Source organism: Mastomys coucha, unplaced genomic scaffold (assembly GCF_008632895.1).
Source record: "Mastomys coucha isolate ucsf_1 unplaced genomic scaffold, UCSF_Mcou_1 pScaffold3, whole genome shotgun sequence".
Classification (NCBI taxonomy): Eukaryota; Metazoa; Chordata; class Mammalia; order Rodentia; family Muridae; genus Mastomys; species Mastomys coucha.
The window spans coordinates 11,920,619-11,939,553 of record NW_022196909.1 but is presented as its reverse complement, the minus strand read 5'-3'; the positions used below and the strand labels follow the sequence as shown (position 1 = coordinate 11,939,553).

General features: G+C 45.6%; 1 protein-coding gene across 6 annotated transcripts in view; it reads left to right on the top strand.

Moving 5' to 3' along the window:
• Nucleotides 1-18,935, top strand: part of Ascc1 (activating signal cointegrator 1 complex subunit 1) — a 99,757-nt gene that overhangs the window by 33,630 nt on the left and 47,192 nt on the right. For all 6 annotated transcript variants that reach the window (XM_031348572.1, XM_031348574.1, XM_031348575.1 and 3 more), the window contains exons 6-7: nt 6,944-7,080; nt 16,605-16,724. In XM_031348572.1, coding sequence (XP_031204432.1) covers nt 6,944-7,080; nt 16,605-16,724 — 257 coding nt within the window. The remainder of the gene's footprint in view (nt 1-6,943; nt 7,081-16,604; nt 16,725-18,935) is intronic.

Sequence of the window (18,935 nt, the reverse complement as noted above, 5' to 3'; positions counted from 1 at the left end):
GCACTCAGGAGAGCGGGCCCTGCCCCTCACAGGCTGCAGCACTCAGGAGAGTGGGCCCTGCACCTCACCTGGCATAATGCTGACTGTGGTGGTGAAGGTATGGTTGAGTCACCCTGTGAACATGAGAATGGAGAGCCAGCCCTGTCCCTTAATGGCTGCTGCATTGGGTGTGCTACCCAGGCAGTGCTGGAGAGCTTGCCCTGGTGGTGTGGGTGACCAACTCACGTACCACTCAGGCCCAGATCCAGGGTTTTGAGTTGGTCCACCCCAACATCTACTGCTGAGCAAGTGAAGGGGACCAGTCTTGCAAATCCAAAGCTGCAGTGTCTCCACGACACATGGCAACAACAGGATATCTGAGAGGAGTCCCAGTGAGGATCCAATATCGATAGTGTAGCAAGAGCCAGAGGCCTTCAACAATGACTCATTGGCAGTGAAAATTTACTAGTAAAAATGTGTGAACAAAAGGGTGCACTGTGGGAAACACTGACACACTATGGCTTCCACGAGGAGATGTATTTTTTTTAATTTATTTTGTGAGGAAGGTTACAAGGGTGGAGGGTGGATATGAAGGGACAGGGAGATGAGTAGGGTGCTTGATGGGAAATTCACAAAAAATCAATAAAACAAAACAAAACAAAACAAAAGCAGAGCTTTGAAAAAAAAAAGAAAAAGAAATCTTACCCATAACCAAATCATGGAGTGGAGTGTGAAAATCAGAAAGCTGCTCGGTAAAATCTGTAATTTTATTTTATTATCTGATGCTCTGAATAGAGAAGTTAGAGTGAGGGCGAACAATTCACTTTAAAGATGCTGTCTCACAGCTTTCCATGGACTGATTGAGACTTTCAATGAAGGTTGGTAACAGCAGAACTCCTAATCTAAAGTTTAAGTGTCCAGTAAAGGAACACTGTACTTTGAGGGACACCTTCTCATCGATGCCACTGCCAAGTCCAGACCTCCTGATGTTATGCCTAAATCGAAGGCACCCCAAGGACCATCAAGGAGCCCATTTGGATGCAAACACATAAGGGTCTTGATTATAAGCTCGCAAGTAAGGACTCTCACGTTACCACTGCGTTGGGTCAAAAGTGAGAGCCTCCAGTCTAAGGGTGTGGGGCATTTATTGTGGTTACAGTAACTTGGGGAATTGTCATAGGGCAGGTCAGCAAATTAATACTTTAAAAACTGCATTTTTGGTGTTATCTGTAGGAAGCAGACATCTGGCAAACACCTGGCCAACAAGATGGCCAGATCTCTGTTCTCTGCAGGATGTCTTAGGTTATCCATGTGTCCCTTGACCCTGCTATTGTAGCCTGACTGACTGTTACCATAAATGTTTGCTCAAGCGAACTGTGTGGTTTTCTTACCGGAATTAGAGTTGGTTGGGCTTTACACCGACACACTGGCAAAATCAGTTTTGGGTGATCTGGTTCCATTGGGTCTCCAGTCCTAAAGGAGTAGAGGTGGGTCGAAGGACATAAAACAAATTTTAATTTTCCCTTCCCACAGGTGTATGCTAAGGTGCCTTCATGTGTTAGGAACAGGGGATCCTCCTGGGAGCCCAGAGGAAGACTGACAGATAACAGAAAGAGATGCGTCTCAGTATCAGTCCAGCTGGGAGGCATTCTATTAGTGAGACACACGCCTGTCCCGAGTATATCTAAACGTGTATGTGAACAACTTAGCTTTTAAAAAGTAAAACAAAATCATGTGTGTTTATAGAACTTGGTAAAAATAGTCAGATGTACACATACACACCCAGACACACACACACATACACACACAGACACATTCACACACATAGACACCCAGACACACACACACATTCACACACATAGACACCCAGACACACACATACACACACACAGACACATTCACACACATAGACACCCAGACACACACACACACACACACATTCACACACATAGACACCCAGACACACACACACATACACACACACAGACACATTCACACACATAGACACCCAGACACACACACACACACTCACACACACACATTCACACACATAGACACCCAGACACACACACACACATACACACACACACACACACACACACACACACATTCACACACAGACACATTCACACACATAGACACCCAGATACACACACACACACACACATTCACACACATAGACACCCAGACACACACACACACATACACACACAGACACATTCACACACATAGACACCCAGACACACACACACATACACACACACAGACACATTCACACACATAGACACCCAGACACAGACATACATACACAGTTTTCTGACACCTACATCTCTCTGGGCCTGATCCACTTTGGCATCTCCATTGTCGGTGGGGGGCAGGGAGGATTCTGTTCCCATCTTGCCAGCATCTGCTCTTCTCTCTGTCGCTCTGAGTATCTTCTCATCTCTGTGCAGGGGTGTTCAAGCTCAGCAAACAACCATGCAGATTGTCACCTTGACCATTCTGCTCCAGCATCCTCTTCGGCTTGTCCTTTGGTCATGGCAGTGACAGTGGTGGGATGTAGGTCCTAAATATAGAGATACTGAGGTGGTCAGAGGTGGGACTTAACCTCTTCACGTGGCTTCTCTATTTCCCAGTGAGTGAAACTGTACATCACTGAATATTTGGGAGTGAGTGTGTGTGTGTAGTGTCTGTTTATGTTTTGTCTATTCAATGATATTTTTCTCTAAGTTTTTTGAAGATTGATTTTTACTTGTTTGTGTTTCTGTATCTGTGGGTGTGCATGTGCACGAGCATGTGACGTCCAAGAGAGGGTGTCAGGTGTCCCTTCGCATCCTTTTCTGCCTGCTCCCGTGAGACAGGGTCTCTTCCTGAGGCTGGGGCTTGAATCTCTGCAAGGCTAGAAGTCAGCAAATGTCAGTGAATCCTTCTGTCTCCACCTCCCTTGCTGTTGGGATTGCAGGTGTTTGTAGGGACTGCCTGGCCTGTAGCATGGGACACGGTCCCCAGTCGCATCTGTGCTGGAGTTGTGCACAGTGGAGTCATATTAGGGAGTATCCCACGCCTTTCCTAATATATCAGGTGTCGTTCTGGGCTAAGACAGTCGGGATGGCGCGCCTTGCACTTAGACTGCCCTGAGAGTTGAAAGATGGTCACTCTTGCTTTGAGACAGTTTTACTACGTAGCCCAGGCTGACCTTAAGCTCATGGTCCTCCTGCCTCAGCATCTGAGGGAGCTAGCATTACAGGCAATGCTGCCATGCCCTGCTGTAAAGCAGTTTGCTCCTTAATATCACCTCTTTAATTAAATGAGGCAATTTGGGTTGATGGGTAGAATAATAAGACTCCTTCATCAGGTTCAGAAATAGCTCAAGCTCCATTAGCACCTGGAAAGTGGGTAATCTATTAACTACCGCTGCCAAGGCAGAAACGAGGCAAACCACGAACAGGGTACAAGCTGGGTGCGCTAAATGTATTTCTTTGGGGTGCCTTATTAGGCTAGAGGTCCGATTATAGAACTTAAAATTATAGAACTAGAATTTCTCCTGCTTCACTCATATTTAGAGGAGAGTTTCAACATCTTTTTTGTTTTCCATTTGCAGTTTGAGGTTAATGAAATTTGATGGTTACCCATAGTTAAGGGTATAAAGTGTGCGTATGGTACACTAGACATGATCAACCTGGAAGACATTCTCTGAGGTGAAGCCACTGAGGTTGTCTATTGCATGGCTCCTTTTATGAGCTGTGTGCAGAATAGGCAAATCCAGTGTCAGAAGTCACACCAGAGCGTACCTTCGAGGACGGGAAGTGGTCACTTAATGTGTGTGGAGTGTTGTGAGGAGATGAAAAAGTTGTGAAAATAAGGTGAGCCTATTGGTTACACAGCATAGTTATGCTAAATACCACTGAATCTCACATGTGATTCCCAGAGGCAAAGGGATTGAAATATAAGCAATGGCAGTGCCAGGGAAGGGACCTACCACCGAGCTTCAGGTTCGCCCCTCAGAACTTAGTTTAATGCCAAGTATTGTTATCCGAATATACTGCAGTGCCCTTAAGGTAGAGAGAGTCCTGTATGTGTATTCGAGGCAAAGTCTTCCTCTATTGCTTATCCTGACCTAGAGATTACTATATAGCTCAGGTTGCTCCCAAACCCGAAATCCTCCTGCGTAAGCTTTCCAGCTGCTGCAGTTACAGATGTCCTTTACCACACCCACCTTAAGCCCCCTTTATAAAAGCCAACTCTTTTATAGAGTGTGCTGTTTTGGGGGGAAGTCCTTTGGGAAAGTTGTTCTTGGGAGCTCAGGAGGGACTCGGTGGCCATGAGGTTATTAAAAGAGATAGTCTTCATTTTTGGAAACAGGATATCATTTAGCCTGGGCTGGCCTTGAACTCCTCCTCATCTTTCTGTCTTCACCCCCCTAGTCCAGGAATTACATACCCTGCCACACCCAGCGCAGAAAGATTTCATTAAACCAGCATTGGAAAGATTGTGCACTTAGGGCTCAGTGGGTGAGAGCATGCTCTGAAGAGGACCTTATCCCGCTACTCACATCAGGCAGCTCACAATCTCTAGTGACTTCAGCTCGGGGGCTCCAACACCCTCTGAACTCCAGTACCATGGAACCTGACACCCTCTGCTCTGTGCCTACATGGGTTCATATCAACTCAGACATAGTGCATACACAGACAAAAAAGCTTTAGAATACCACATTCTCTATTTCCTGAGAACTGTTGTTTTATTGGGCTGCCATTTCTTTATTTCTTTAGAGTAAGTTTAGAGTAACACTTAGGCTCTGCCACCAAGTGTTGCCCCCATGTCCCTAAATAATGCATAAAATTCATATAATATTGAAGATTTCAGCCATAGAAGCCTGGCATATGGGAGTCCCAAAGCATTGTGTCCAGCCACTCCAGAAAATGTAATGATGAAAGGCCACAAGAAGAGTTTATTCATTGTAACTGCATGGGAAACTGGCAGCAAGCACCCTCGGCCCATCTCGGAAGCACCAACAGGAGCCTCAGGTTCACATATTACAGGGGAAGAATTTGGGTGTGGGCATGAGGCATGCATAGCTAAACAGTATTGGTCAAACCATGTCTGGTTCTGTCACATTCTGGACTCTGACCTGCTTGGTGCGTGCATGGGTGGAGAAACTCATCTTGGGATGACCTCTCTGTACGTGACACTGTTCTGAGCTGCTGTTCCAGGGACCTGCAATTGTCGTGGCGACTCTGGAAACCTTTTGTTCCTCTTACCTTGGTGTCTTCAGCCAGGGTGGAGGAGGATGACCAGCTTTAGATGAACATCCCTTAAGTAATTCACACCCAGAGTTGCACAGGCATCTGACCTCAAGTTTTCAAAGGAAAGGTGCAACATGAAGGCAGAGCTGCAGGCATTAGTCCTGTGTTAGCCTCTCACTCAGCCAGGGCCAGGTGAGGACTTGGTGCTTTATAGCAGGAGCCCCTCTCAGTCCCTGTCTTAGCCCCATCAAATTAACCATCTTAACATGAGTGGTTCAGTAACGGTAAATACGTTGACAGTGCACAAGTACTAGCTGTGTGTCCCTTTGTAACACTTTATCCTTCCTGCCCATTCACAGTTGCTCACTGTCACCTCTATCCCTAGGAGCCACCAATTTGTGTTCTGTTCTCCAAAGTCTGGGTGCCTTGTATAAATGATAATAAACAATAATACATTCTCTCGGTCCTTGTTTCTTTGGTTTGACGTCATGTTTTGGGTCCCTCGCTCCAGCTCTGCTGTTGTTTCCCCAGCCGGGCTCGCACAGTGTCTTCCGTTTGTTCATCCACATTTGGATAGTCTCATTTCTTGGTTACGTGACTAGCACTTCAAGCTCTGTGTGTATACATGCTTCTGATTGGATCTGTTTTCAGTTCCCTGGGCATGTACCTGGAGTGGGGATGTTGGTTGTGTGGTAATTCTGTCTTGGACTTTTCATCGGTACCAGTGAGCTTTCACAGTGGCTGGAAACTTTCCTTTCCTGACATTGTCTGAGGTTGCAATTTCTGGCAACCTCGTCAGTGGGTTTTTTTCCCCTCTCCATTATTTTGAGAGTCAGTACCTGATTGTGGCTTGCCCTGTGTTTCCCTAAATTGTTAATGATGCTGAAGATCCGTGTGCATTGTTATTACAGCTGTTTGCATTTCTTCTCTGGGAAGATACTATCTAAATCCTCTGGCTGGCCTGGAACTTGCTATATAGACCAGGCTAGCCTCAAACTCATTGAGATCCACCTGTCTTTCCTCCCTAGTACTGGAACTAAAAGCATGTCTTATCATGCCTGAATATATGCGTTTGAACATTTTATTTGTTCATATATATCCTTGGGTATACACACATACATACATTTGAACATCTTATTTATTTACTTACTTATATGTATGGGGTTTTTTGCCTACAGGTATGTCATGTATCACACGTGTACAGTCCCCATGGAGTGCAGAAGAGGGTGTTAGATCCCCTGGGACTGGAGTTAGAGCTGGTTGTGCATGCTGGGATTGGAATTGGGTCCTCTGGAAGAGCAGCTAGGTACTGTTAAGCACTGAGCCACTTCTCCAGCCATTTGGTTTTTGCTTATTTGCTGTTTGTTTGTTTGTTTGTTTGGCTGGTTGGTTTTGTGAGGCATGTTTGACGTCCACGCTGTCCTAGAATTTGCAGTGATCCTCCTGCCTCAGCCTTCCCAATACTGGGATTACAGGTTAAGCCTCCTCACCCTGGCTATACATTTTTGTTTGTTTTCTGAGAAAAGTCTGACTCTGTAGCTTTAGCTGGCCCAGAACTTCCTACGTAGACCAGGCTACGGTGGAACTCACACAGAGACCCACCTGCTTACAGGTCTCCAGAACGCTGGGATCAAAGGCGTGTGCCGCCAGCTCTGTCATGGTTACTCTTGCCATTTGCTTCTATTTGGGCTGAATTTCTTGTTTCTCTTTCCCGTCAACAGGATCGTGGGGTTGATAGCACCATTTTTCAGAATCCCAAAAAGCTTCACCTAACTATTGGGATGTTGGTACTTCTAAGCGAACAAGAGATCCAGCAGACGTGTGAGATCCTGCAGCGTTGTAAAGAGGAATTCATTAAGTAAGTAATAGGTAGCAATGGGGAGGGAGGTCAGCCCAGCTGGGGGCCTTTCAGTATCACAGATTTGGTTGTAGATGAGGGAGAAATGGATAACATGGGAATCAGGTGAGTGTTTTGCTTGCATGTATGTGTACCTTGTATGTGCCTAGTGCCTAAAGAGGTTAGAAAGGTGTCAGATTGTCTGGTGTAGGAGTGACAGATGGTTGTGAGCCACCATGTGGGTGTTGGGAAACAAAGCTTGGTCCTCTGCAAGAGCAAGTGTTCTTAACTGCCGAGCCACCTCTCCAGCCCTGCTTTGTTCATTTGTAGTACTTAACCTTGGACTGTCACCTGCAAGTTTAAAAATAGACTTAAAGCACACATTTACAGTTTTTAAGTTGTACTAATTGATAGGCAAATATTGCTCTTAAACAGTAACCCCGTTATTTGATCCACAGTAGCATATTGCTGCAACTTTAATGGCTTAAAATTTCACACTTAAAAGAACATCTGGTTTACCATCTGTGGGTCAGGAGTGGAGGGAAGTCAGCCTGGAGGGATCTTTTCAGTATCACAGGCTTGTCTGCAGATGAGCGAGCTGGACAACTGGGAATCTTACTGTTTGCTTACTTGTTTATAAAAAGTACAAATGCACATACCCATACCGTGACACACACGTGAATGCACATACCCACACTGTGACTCACATGTGAATGCATATACCCACACTGTGACTCACATGTGAATGCACGTACCCACACCGTGACTCACACGTGAAGGTCCAAGGACAGCTTGCAGGGGCCATTTCTTCCCTTCCACCATGTACTTCCAGGGATCAAACACAGGTTCACACATAGCTGCCCAGTACCTCTACCTGCTGAGCCTTCTCTCTGGTCTGTGTCAAAATATTTATATTGTTTCACTGGACTGAAATCAAAGTATTGGCAGAGCTGTGATCCTTTCCAGTTCTCAGGAAAAATTAATCAATTTTCTTGCCTTTAAAGCCTAGCTTTTAGCCGGGTGGTGGAGGCAGTGCACTTGGGAGGCAGAGGCAGGTGGATTTCTGAGTTCGAGGCCAGCCTGGTCTACAGAGTGAGTTCCAGGATAGCCATGGCTATACAGAGAAACCCTGTCTCGAAAAACCAAAAAAAAAAAAAAAAAGCCTAGCTTTTAGAGGTCTCCCACATTGTTTACCTAGTGACTTCTTTTCCCTATTTCTAATTCTCACGTGGCATTTTTCTGCACTTTCATGTCCCTGCCACTGCAGCAGGGACAAGCTGTTGACCTTTAAGGACTCTACTTGATTGAATGCATCTATATAATTAATTGATCCCTATTACCAAGCCCCTTACCCAAGACATGGAAGAGTAGGGCCTGGTTCTGGGGGGTGGGGGCTGCAACAGTAGCACAGACTGTACTGCAGCACTCCTTAGTAAGAGAAACTGACAGATCCTCTCCCCTTCTTTCCCCTCCCCCTCTATTCCTAGTTAGGAATAGTGTGGTCTTACTGTGCTGCCTCTGCCTCTTGAGTAGCTGGGATTTTCTGTTGCCTAGGCTAGTCTCAGATTCTGAGGCTCAAGTAAGTCCTCCAGGGTTAGCTTAGGGTTGAGATTATAGGTGTGCACCACTGTACCTGCCTAAAACTAAAATATGAAGAGGAGGAGGGGGAGAGGAGGACGGGGAAAGGGGGAAGAAGAAAGGCAGAAAGGCAGCTGTGATGATGGACACATGGTCCGAGGAGGCTAAGGCAGAAAAATCTTAAATCTGAGGCTCACTCAGTGTGGTATGGTGACATGTGCCTGTGAGCCCACAACTTGGAGATGGAGATGGGGGGTATCAGGAGTTCAAGGTTTTCCCTGATGACGTAAGCCAGTGGAAAGGGGTTGTGAGCTTCATGAGACCTTGTCGTAAGCAAGCAAACAACCCCATACCAAGAAACAGGACAAACAAAAAACTAAAACACAAACCACCAACCCCCCTCAAAACACAAGAGAGCAAGCAAAACCAACAGTAGAGGAAATACAAATATTTTTATTTTGGTTAGTAAGAATCTCAAGCCAGGCATGGTGGTATATACCTGTCATTCCAGGCCTCTGGAGACAGAGACTGTGGTTTGGGGCTAGCCTGGTCTACATAGAGAGTTCTGGGCAAGTTTTATATCTTTAAAAACAAACAAACAAACAAAAAAAAAAAAACAGGAAAAGCAACAACTCAGGGAGTCTCTTGGGGCAGGCTGACTCGTTACTTATTTTTTTAACTGTAAAAATTTAATTTACACATATATCTGACACGGAAGTATCATTTCAAAGAGCCCTTCTCACTCTCTTCCTCTTTCCCTCTCCCTCTCTCTCTTTATGGTTTCCACTTTATTTTTCACAGATGGCTTTTCTGCTCTCCTTTACATGAGGTTCGATGAGGGGGTGGGGCGGCACCAGCAGGTCTAAACTGAGGTGGGGCACTTTGTCCATCCAGAGTCCACAGATCAGCCCCTCACTACCCTGCTGTGAATAGCAGCTACAGTGATGCTGCTTGACACAGAGCCTGGGTCACACACAGGAATGGAGGACTTTTGCTTCGGAGGTATTGGCTCAACAGTGTCCTTGGATATTTATTGGGAGGAAATGGCCGTGACCCTGTTGGCACAACTGCTGTTTCTTCTGTTTTTGGTCATCTCAGAGTCAGGACTCAAAAGTATCCTTTCTCGCTTTTTACTTAAGATTGATGAAGAGAAATTTGAAAACTAATTCTCCCAAATAGATTTTAGAGAATTCCATTCCTGGCCAGGCAAACAGATTCCTGAGCCCCCACACAGCTGGGGTCTGGGACCCCTGATCAGGACCGATGCAGGAATGAAGACAGACAATAAAGAAAGGACAGACATCTGTACAAAAAAGCTGGGATTGGGCAGGCTGGGTTCTCTGATGGGGAAGCTATAGTCCCTGGAAGTTCCCTCTGCATGTTTGTTCTATGTGTTGAATGGGGAGGCTATTGCATACAGCCGAAGACGGGTTATTATATACTGATGAACAGGAAGGCAGGCCTAGGATATACAGTTGAACAAGGAAGCAGGTTTAGTAAGTCTTTATAGGGGAGCAGTCTTCAGGCCTCGAACATCTGTGGCGAGGGGCTATACCTATACACACACACCATCATCATTCAGACCAGAAGAGGGCTTAGCATTCCTCAGAGCTCACCCAGGGAAGATTCTCTCACTGCCGTGGACTGAAGCACTGGGCTCCTTGACACATCAATCACAACACACGTCCACTCAGGACTCGATTTGCTCAGGGCTTCCTCTGCTTCCTGCAGTGGCTCAGTGGGAAAAGTGCTTTCTGTACAAGCATGAGGCCTGAGTTTGTATCCCCAGAACCCATGTAAAGCCAGATGCAGCAGCACACACCTGCAGTCCCAGCATCGCTGTGGTGAGGTGGGAGCCTGAGAAAGGAAGCTCCGTGGACCAGCTAGCTAGAGTATGCAGGTATGCAGCCATGATCAGTTAGAGGCCCTCAGTGGAGGTGGAAACGAAGGTCTAACACCTGAGGCTAGTCTCCACACATGCACCAGGACATGTGTGTGCTGGTACCCACGTGCGCTCACACAGTTCCTTTTTTGTAAATCACATAATTATACACAGGTACCTTATTATTCTAACATGGCCTTATAGGAATGGGTCACTGGCTCACTGGGTAGAAGAAGGAAAAAGATCTAAAGTCTTTCTCTGGGTTCCATATAAGACTCTCTAGTATATTGATTTCTTTAGGGGCTAATTACCCTTCTCTTCCTCCTCTTTCTCCTCCCCTTCTTCCTTTTTTTCTTCTTCCTCCTCTTTCCTCCTTCTCCCTCCTCCCTTCTTCTATATGAACCTGGCTGTCCTGGCACTTACTGTGTACTGTGACCTGGCTGGCCGTGTCCTCACACAGATCTTCTTGCCTCTGTTTCTAGCTTTGCTTCCCGTGTGTCACCACTCCTCCTTATCCATTTTCCATTATCACTCGAAGACAAGAGAGCTGCTTGTTCGTTGGTTTTTTTGAGACTGGGTCAGATGTAGCTCAGCCTTATCCCTTCCCTGAGATCCCCAGCAGGAGGGTAGCAGGCCTGGACCACCAGTCTCCACAAAGGGTGTTTGGTTGAGCTTGATCAAATACTGGTTGAATTTTATAGCGAGCCTGTTCTTTTGACTCTTACTTACTCTTTGCTCTGTGGCAGACATGTCTGTTTTCCTTTATGTTTTGAAACAGGGTCTTTCTACAGCCCTGGCTGTCCTGGAACTCACTGTGTAGAATCAGGCTGGCTTCAGACTCATAGAGATCTGCCTTCCCTTGCCTCCCCAGTGCTGGGGGATTAAAGGTGTGCACTACTACATTCATTTTATTTTTTAAGTCTTATTTAAAACTCAAAATAATTTAGTGTCCATCATTAGATAGTTGCAGTTTTCTTTTTATAAAATAAAAAAAATATTTAAAGGTCTTATACTTCAATATATTCCCAATCCTCTTTTTGCTAAACTGAACTTAAAAGTACCTACACTTTCCTGGCTACCACTGGGATAATCCTGCTAAGGAGAAAAATGTAGAGTTAGATAAAATATTTATGTAGCGTAGTATTTGTTCTTCTTGCCTTAAGAAAGTCAGGCCACAGGTTTTAATCACCGGCTTTTAATCCTAAGCTGTGGGCAGACCTAGCGAGTTCTTCCCTTTTGTGTACTTACTGACTTTCATGACTCACTGCCAAATTGGAGCCTGGAAGCGTGTCAGAGTGTGTGTGCCGGGAATAAGGAACAGCCCTGATAGTTCTAAGCCTCCGACCTGACAAGATGAAAACGCTAATTGTAGTTTTTCAAATTCAGCAAAGCTTTTGAAATAGGACAAAGTTGCCCTGCCAGAAATCTGCAGTGCATGCAGAAAGGTGTTTAAAGATGCTCCTTTCAAAAGGCTGGGAGGACTGGAGGCCAGCAAGTAAAACACTCAAGCCGCCCAGGGCGCTTTCCTGCCCTGTGTGCTGTGCGTACTTGCTTAAAACATTTACAGGGCAAACTCGCATCTCCCAAGTCAGATGAGGGTCAGAGTCAGGTGTCTGCAGTGCTTAGGGCAGGGCCAGTTTCCCCAAGTAGAAGAGACTTCACTTAGAAAGACAATGTATTAAACTCTGGTGAGTAAAGTGTCTTTTGTTTTCAGCTACGTTTGTCCTTTGGTCTCAGCCTTTGCCGTGGGTATCTAGGAAGTACACCACTGTGGAATGGTGTTTCTAACCTGAACCTGCTATGTTTGTAAAGACCCCAGGATAAAACGTGCAAAGGAAAACACTGGAACTAAGAGGACCAGTGTGGACTGTGCGGCAGCTTAATGTGATGGCATTTCAAGCTGGAATATTAAAGCAAACATGACTTATATTGGATTTGATAAAGCCCAGCGCTTGGGTCTTTGAAGGATGTGGGTAGTTGAATCTGGAGCTAATTGTTGAAACTAAAGAATGCTCCCTAACCAGAACCTAGATATTCATGGAAACTCTTAAGATTCATGCAGCTTTATAGATTTTTGAATGAATTATTCAGTGTTAAGGAAACTCTGATGCTCAAATGTGTCCTTTGTTACTGTTCCCTGTGGGGCGTAGAACAGAAACAGGGCAGTAGCTCTGAGTATCTGCTTCCACAGACAGGAAGCATTCTCTCGTCAGCTTCAGCATCTGTCTCCTGGAGAGGCAGGTAATACAAAATAATAAATAAAATAAATAGGTAAAAGACCCTCACAGGCAAGGGCTTCAGCAAGTAATCTAAGAGGACAAGAGAGTGGGGAAGAGAAGCGAGCTGTGGACGGATGGTAATTTCTAGTTATTGCTTCAGATGTCATCTTCTAGCAGCTAAGGCAGAGAACATTGTGCTGGCTCTCTCACTCACGCTCTTTAACCTTTCTCTTGGTAAATCGTTGGAGAGTTTGCAGGTCATAGATAAGCCTGTCATGTTCATCCAGCTTCTGATCTCAGCCCTCCATCCCATTCCAAGGATTTACGTTAGTTTATAAGGAGGGTGTGTGTTGTTCAGTGATGGAGGGCTTGCTTGGCAGCCCTCAGCACCAAGGAGAAGAGCAAGAGAGGGAGAAATAGGACCTGCAAATCAACATAGACAGTAACCGTGCTTACACATTAAAATTCGGCACTGTTTGATGACACCAGTGTGCTTGTGCAAGTTCTACAAAGACACCTAATGCCAATTCATGGTAGTTATTACCTGGTAAAAAGTAGTTGGACAGTCTGCAGAGTGCTCACCCTGCAGTGTCAGTGCTTAGGAGACAGAAGTTTGCTTCAGGTTCAAGCCTGCTTGGGCTACCTCCTCCTAACACTGCATGGGCTACAGACAGAGTGTGACCTGTCTCACAAAACAGCAAAACACAGGAGAGAGTTTGGGCTCTCAATCCATGCAAACTTAATCATGTAAACTGTAATGTTGCTAAATAAGCAGCGCCTTTTAACAAACTCTGCAGGTGGGAAAAGGTTCACACAGCTCTTCCATGAGGCATTAACTAAAACCTGGTAAAAGGGTGGTAGTGCTGACCTAACTATGCAGGGTTAGTTTTTAACCTTTTCCAGCTATTTTTTATTATTAGTTTGTGTGTGTTTGTCTATGGGGTTCCTGTGCCACGCACGGCATGCTTGTGGAAGTCAGAGGACAGCTTGCAGGAGTCTGCCATCTCCTCCCACCTGGTGCAGGTGCTTTCTGCTGTCCTGCTACTCCAGACTAGCTGGCCAGTGAGCGGAGCTGTAGGATGATCCTCCTGTTTCCCTCTCCCATCTCATGGTAGGCATGCTGGGATTGCAGATGTGAAGCCTCAGCTCCACCAGGGTTCATCTTAAAGACATTAGGAAAGCTAGGAACAGCACACACTTCTGGTCCCAGTGAAAGACCAAAGTGAGAGGATTGTTTTAGTTCAGAAATTTGGGCCAGCCTGGGCAACTCGATAAGACCCTGTCTCTTTTTGTTTTTGTTTTTTTGAGATAAGATCTCACCATGTAACTCTGGCTGTCCTGGGACTTGCTTTATAGACTGGGCTGGCCTCCAGTTCAGAGAAACTTATGCCTCTTAAGTGCTGGAATTAAAGGTGTATGCACACCATGCCCATTGAGATTCTAACTCTTAAAAAAAATTGTGTGTGTGCTATAGTTAGTATAAAGTTGACTTTTAAAGCAAGTTTTCTTGTATGTACCTGTGTAGACTAGAATGGTAGCCTCTCATATTGAATCCTCTAATCAGTACTTGGAAAGGGGACATACTATATCTGATGATGTCTCAGGCTTTCTATACGCTAGAATGTTTTGAAATGCCCTGCTTTATCTTAAGCATAGCTCCAGGGAGACTTATGAGTAGAGCCATAAAATGTTGGTTGGTTGGGTGAAGTCTGGGGTCACTGTCCCCTTGCCTGCCCAAGCTTCCTCTTCAGGATGATCCCATATGGGGCTCCAGGCATGGCTACAGTCCCAGCATGTCTACAGCTCGACACCCAGGTGAAGGTGGCATCTCAGTGCCTCAGCTGCTCTTGTTTCTTGGCCAGTACCGGCATGCCCTGGTTGTCTGAGGCCCCGTTGATTCAAGGTGGCTCCACACTAACCTCATGCAGCCACTCAGTCTCTGCAGAGACTGAACCATGGACACCCATCTGCCTGTCTGGCAGGTGTGTGTACCCCGGTGCTTGCAGCTTCTCCCACTCAGAGGATAATTCCACAGGAAACTCCCCAACAAGAGCACTCGGATCTTCTGGATATTGAAGGCCTTGGTGGGAACACTGGATAAACTCCAGAGTTTGAATGAGGAGGGAGGTCTTTGCAGCTGAATCCGCCTTGATGATAACAACGTGCAGGGCCTAGAAGTGGCAAAAGGAGGAAGCTGTAGAGTATCATGACAGTCACGTGGTTTCCTGTGGTGACCTAAGGTGCAAGGCAGACCTAAGGAGCAGGCCTTAAGATGGCAGACCGTGACTGTGTTCCTCTCAACATGTCCAGAGCAGCTTTCCCCAGACGGTGAGGCATCTATTCTATTACGACTATAGATCCCTTGAGCATCTGTTTTATTTAAGGTATAGAGACTGTGGTATTTTGAATACGCTTGACCCATGGGAAGTGGCGCTTTAAGAGGTATGGCCTTATTGGAGAAGGTATAGCTTCCTGTGGGGGTGAGCTTTGAACTCTTTCATGCTTAAGTCTGGCCAGAGTAGTTCTTCTCCTAGCTGCCTTCCCGTCAAGATGTAAAACTCTTAGCTCCTCCAGCTCCATGGCTGCCCAAATGCTGCCATGCTTCCCGTCATCATGAAATGGACTAAGCCTCCAAACCTGTAAGCCAGTCCTTTATAAGACTTGCCTTGGTCATGGTATCTCTTCACAACATTGGAAACCCTAACTAAGACAGGGACCTAAAAGTGAGAGAGATGCTGGGCAGTGGTGGTGCACGCCTTTAATCCCAGCACTTGGGAGGCAGAGGCAGGCGGATTTCTGAGTTCGAGGCCAGCCTGGTCTACAGAGTGAGTTCCAGGACAGCCAGACCTACACAGAGAAACCCTGTCTCAAAAAAAATAAAAAATAAAAAAAATAAAAATAAAAGAATAACAGAAGTAAAAAAAAAAAAAAGTGAGAGAGATGGGGCCTAGCCTTATGATGTCTAGTGTGCCCCATAGAAAATGGAGCTTGCCTGGTTTTCACATGGGCAGGAAGCTCTTTCTGGATGCAATATGTATCTCTTAGAGGGATCTTGGAAGAAAACATGTGGCCGGAGTCTTCTGGGACCCTGTTGGTTCCCATTGAATGACAGCTTTCCAGTTGCCAAGGCTGGACACTCTCATGCTCCCTTAGGTCAGACAGGTTGAGACTCTTAGTCCCTGAATAAGCAGGGTCTGCATTTCCAGGGCATCAGCTGAGAAGTTGTGGAGAATGGAGCCTCCAACATTGCTTTAAACACATGCACACACGCACACACATATGCATTTGCACGCATGCACACAGGTACACACACACACACACACACACACACACACACACACGCACCAAACAAACAAACAAACGAACAAAAACACCCAAACAGTGACTTGGTTCAGCAGCTGTGGTTGTCTATGCTTCCTTTCCCTTGAGGTGGTTCCCTACAAAGGGACCTGCTTGCACAGATGAGTCCGAGGAGGCATTTCATTAAGGTTGCTGGGTGCACCTGGAGATGTGTTCTTGGTATGCACATCTTCCATTGCTGGTGAGTGAGTGCCTCTTGTAACTTGAAGACATGATGAGGAAAGAAGGGCCAGCACATGGAATGATGTCGTCAATCATGTCATCCCTTAGAGCTCATCATGAGTATTGATTGGAACATGGTACGGTACTGGAAATACTTGCCTGTATTTTACAGTTGTGGGAATCGGACATTTATTAACTTGAAACTAGGACGGCTGGACTTTGTTTCTGGAAAAACCCTACAAGCCAGTTCTTATACTACTTGACCATGCATATTAGCCATCTTTCACAATATTGCAGGTCCTTTGCTTGCACAACTTAAGAACCTAATGTTTTTTCTTTGGCAGTGACATTTCTGGAGGCAAACCCCTGGAAGTAGAGATGGCAGGGATCGAATACATGAATGACGATCCTGCTATGGTGGATGTTCTTTATGCCAAAGTCCACATGAAGGATGGCTCCAACAGGTAGGTTTTTAACGTGTGCTTATTTGAGAGGTTCCTGGAAGTCGGGGGCCTTCGAGACTTGCAAGGCATCACCTCAAGCTCATACCCTTTCTGCCCCAGCCTTCCAAGACTATAGGTTTGCACCAGTGTACCTGGCTCTTCATTCTTTAAAACAAGTGTGCTAACCCATTCAGAGAAGACAACTTGTGACTATTAGCCTAAAAGACTCTTTGAATAGCAAGTGTTGATCTTAATAGTCAATTTGTAATAAAAGATTTATTTATTTTATTTACTTATTATATGTAAGTACACTGTAGCTGTCTTCCGAACACACCAGAAGAGGGCATCAGATCTCATTACAGATGGTTGTGAGCCACCATGTGGTTGCTGGGATTTGAACTCATGACTTCTGGAAGAGCAGTCAGTGCTCTTAACCACTGAGCCATCTCTCCAGCCCCAATAGTCAATTTTTTATTGAAGTGGGTTGTGTGTTTTTCAGCATAATTGGAGGTAAGAAGGCGGGTTTCATAGGTGATGTGGGTGAATACTGGGACAATATGGGGATAACAACCATACTGTCATAGAATTGTTAAGACTAAGCTACATAAAATGTTAAGAACAAACCAGTTGGGGTGGCGGACGCCTTTAATCCCAGCACTTGGGAGGCAGAGGCAGGTGGAGGTCTGAGTTCGAGGCTAGCCTGGTCTACAGAGTGAGTTCCGGGACAGCCAGGGCTACACAGAGAAATCACGTCTTGAAAAAAAAGTTAAGAACAGTCCTTGGTATGTGCTAACATCATCATCTCAGTCTGTAATTCGGGCTACTACCTTTATTTTTCTTTGAAACGTTTTTGTTCCGTGTATTTATTGTGTGTCTGTGTGGGCATGTGTATGGACAGAGAAGGATCTGCGGGAGTCTCTTCTTTTTTGTCTGCTTTGTGGGTCTCAGGGATCGTGCCCTGGGCATGGGTCGGGCGTGGCAAGGGGCAGCAGGCTCTTGTCCTCCATCATCTTTTTACTTTTATTTTGTGAATGTTTTGCTTGTGTGCATTTCGGTTCACCTTGTGGGTTCCTGGTGTCTGTAGAGGTCAGAAGGCATTGTATCTCTCTGGGATTGGAGTTATGGATGGTTGTGAGCCATGGAGGTGCCATGGAGGTGCTGGGAATCAAATCTGTGTCCTTTGTGAGAATGTCTGGTGCTTTTAATCAGTGAGCCGTCTCTGCAGCCCTGACTCAGTCATCTCGACAGCCCAGTCCAGGCCATTTCTGAGGCCATTTATCATGCTATCACCATGTATTAGATAATGCAAGATCTTTTGTGCACAGAGAAACCCACTTTAAATTGGAAATTTAACTTTGGGGGGTACCTTTTCATTTGGGGCAGAGTAGAACAGGGCTCGCACTGAATCAGAAACCTGTTTGAGAAAAATGCCCTCGTATAGAAGAATCTCCTGTTGGTGTTTCTTGACAGGGTCTCCCTGTGTAGATCTGGATGGCCTGGAATTCATCGTGTGTAGTAGGCTCGCCTCTAACTCAGCATCAGTCTTCTAGTGCTGGGATGGCAGTGTGTGCTCGCATACCCAGCTTCCTCTGGGGTCTCCTGGGAACTGCTCTTACCATCTCTGTAGTCTCCAGTTAGAAGAGGCTTTAGAGAGGAAAAGAAGAAAAATGGTATACTGTGGTTTAAAATCGTGTGTGTGTGTGTATGTGTGTGTGTATGTGTGTGTGTGTGTGTGTGTGTGTGTGAGTGTGTGTGTGTGTGTATGTGTGTGTGTGTGTGTGTGAGTGTGTGTGTGTGTGAGTGTTTGTATGTGTGTGTGTGTATCCCAGAGTTTTCTCTTCTTTGATCCTTGGCATATGATTTAAAGATCATACTAATGAAATTACTATAAATCCAGGGGCACAGTGCTCTTTAACATGACCTCATATACAAAGTACAAAGGCATCCCCATACAGTTATAGCAGACTGGAACTTGATACCCAATGTGGATGCTTTACCTGTGTATTCTAGGTTGTAATTGTTTAAATGCCTTCATGTTATTGTAATTCTACTATGAATGGAGGAGATTACTTTCCAACAGTGAATGAACTAAGATAGAAGATAATAGTTCTTAAACTTTCACAATCACTTCAAATTCTTAAAAGTTATGACACTCTGCCGTGCGGTGGTGGTGCACACTTTTAATCCCAGCACTTGGGAGGCAGAGGCAGGCGGATTTCTGAGTTCGAGGCC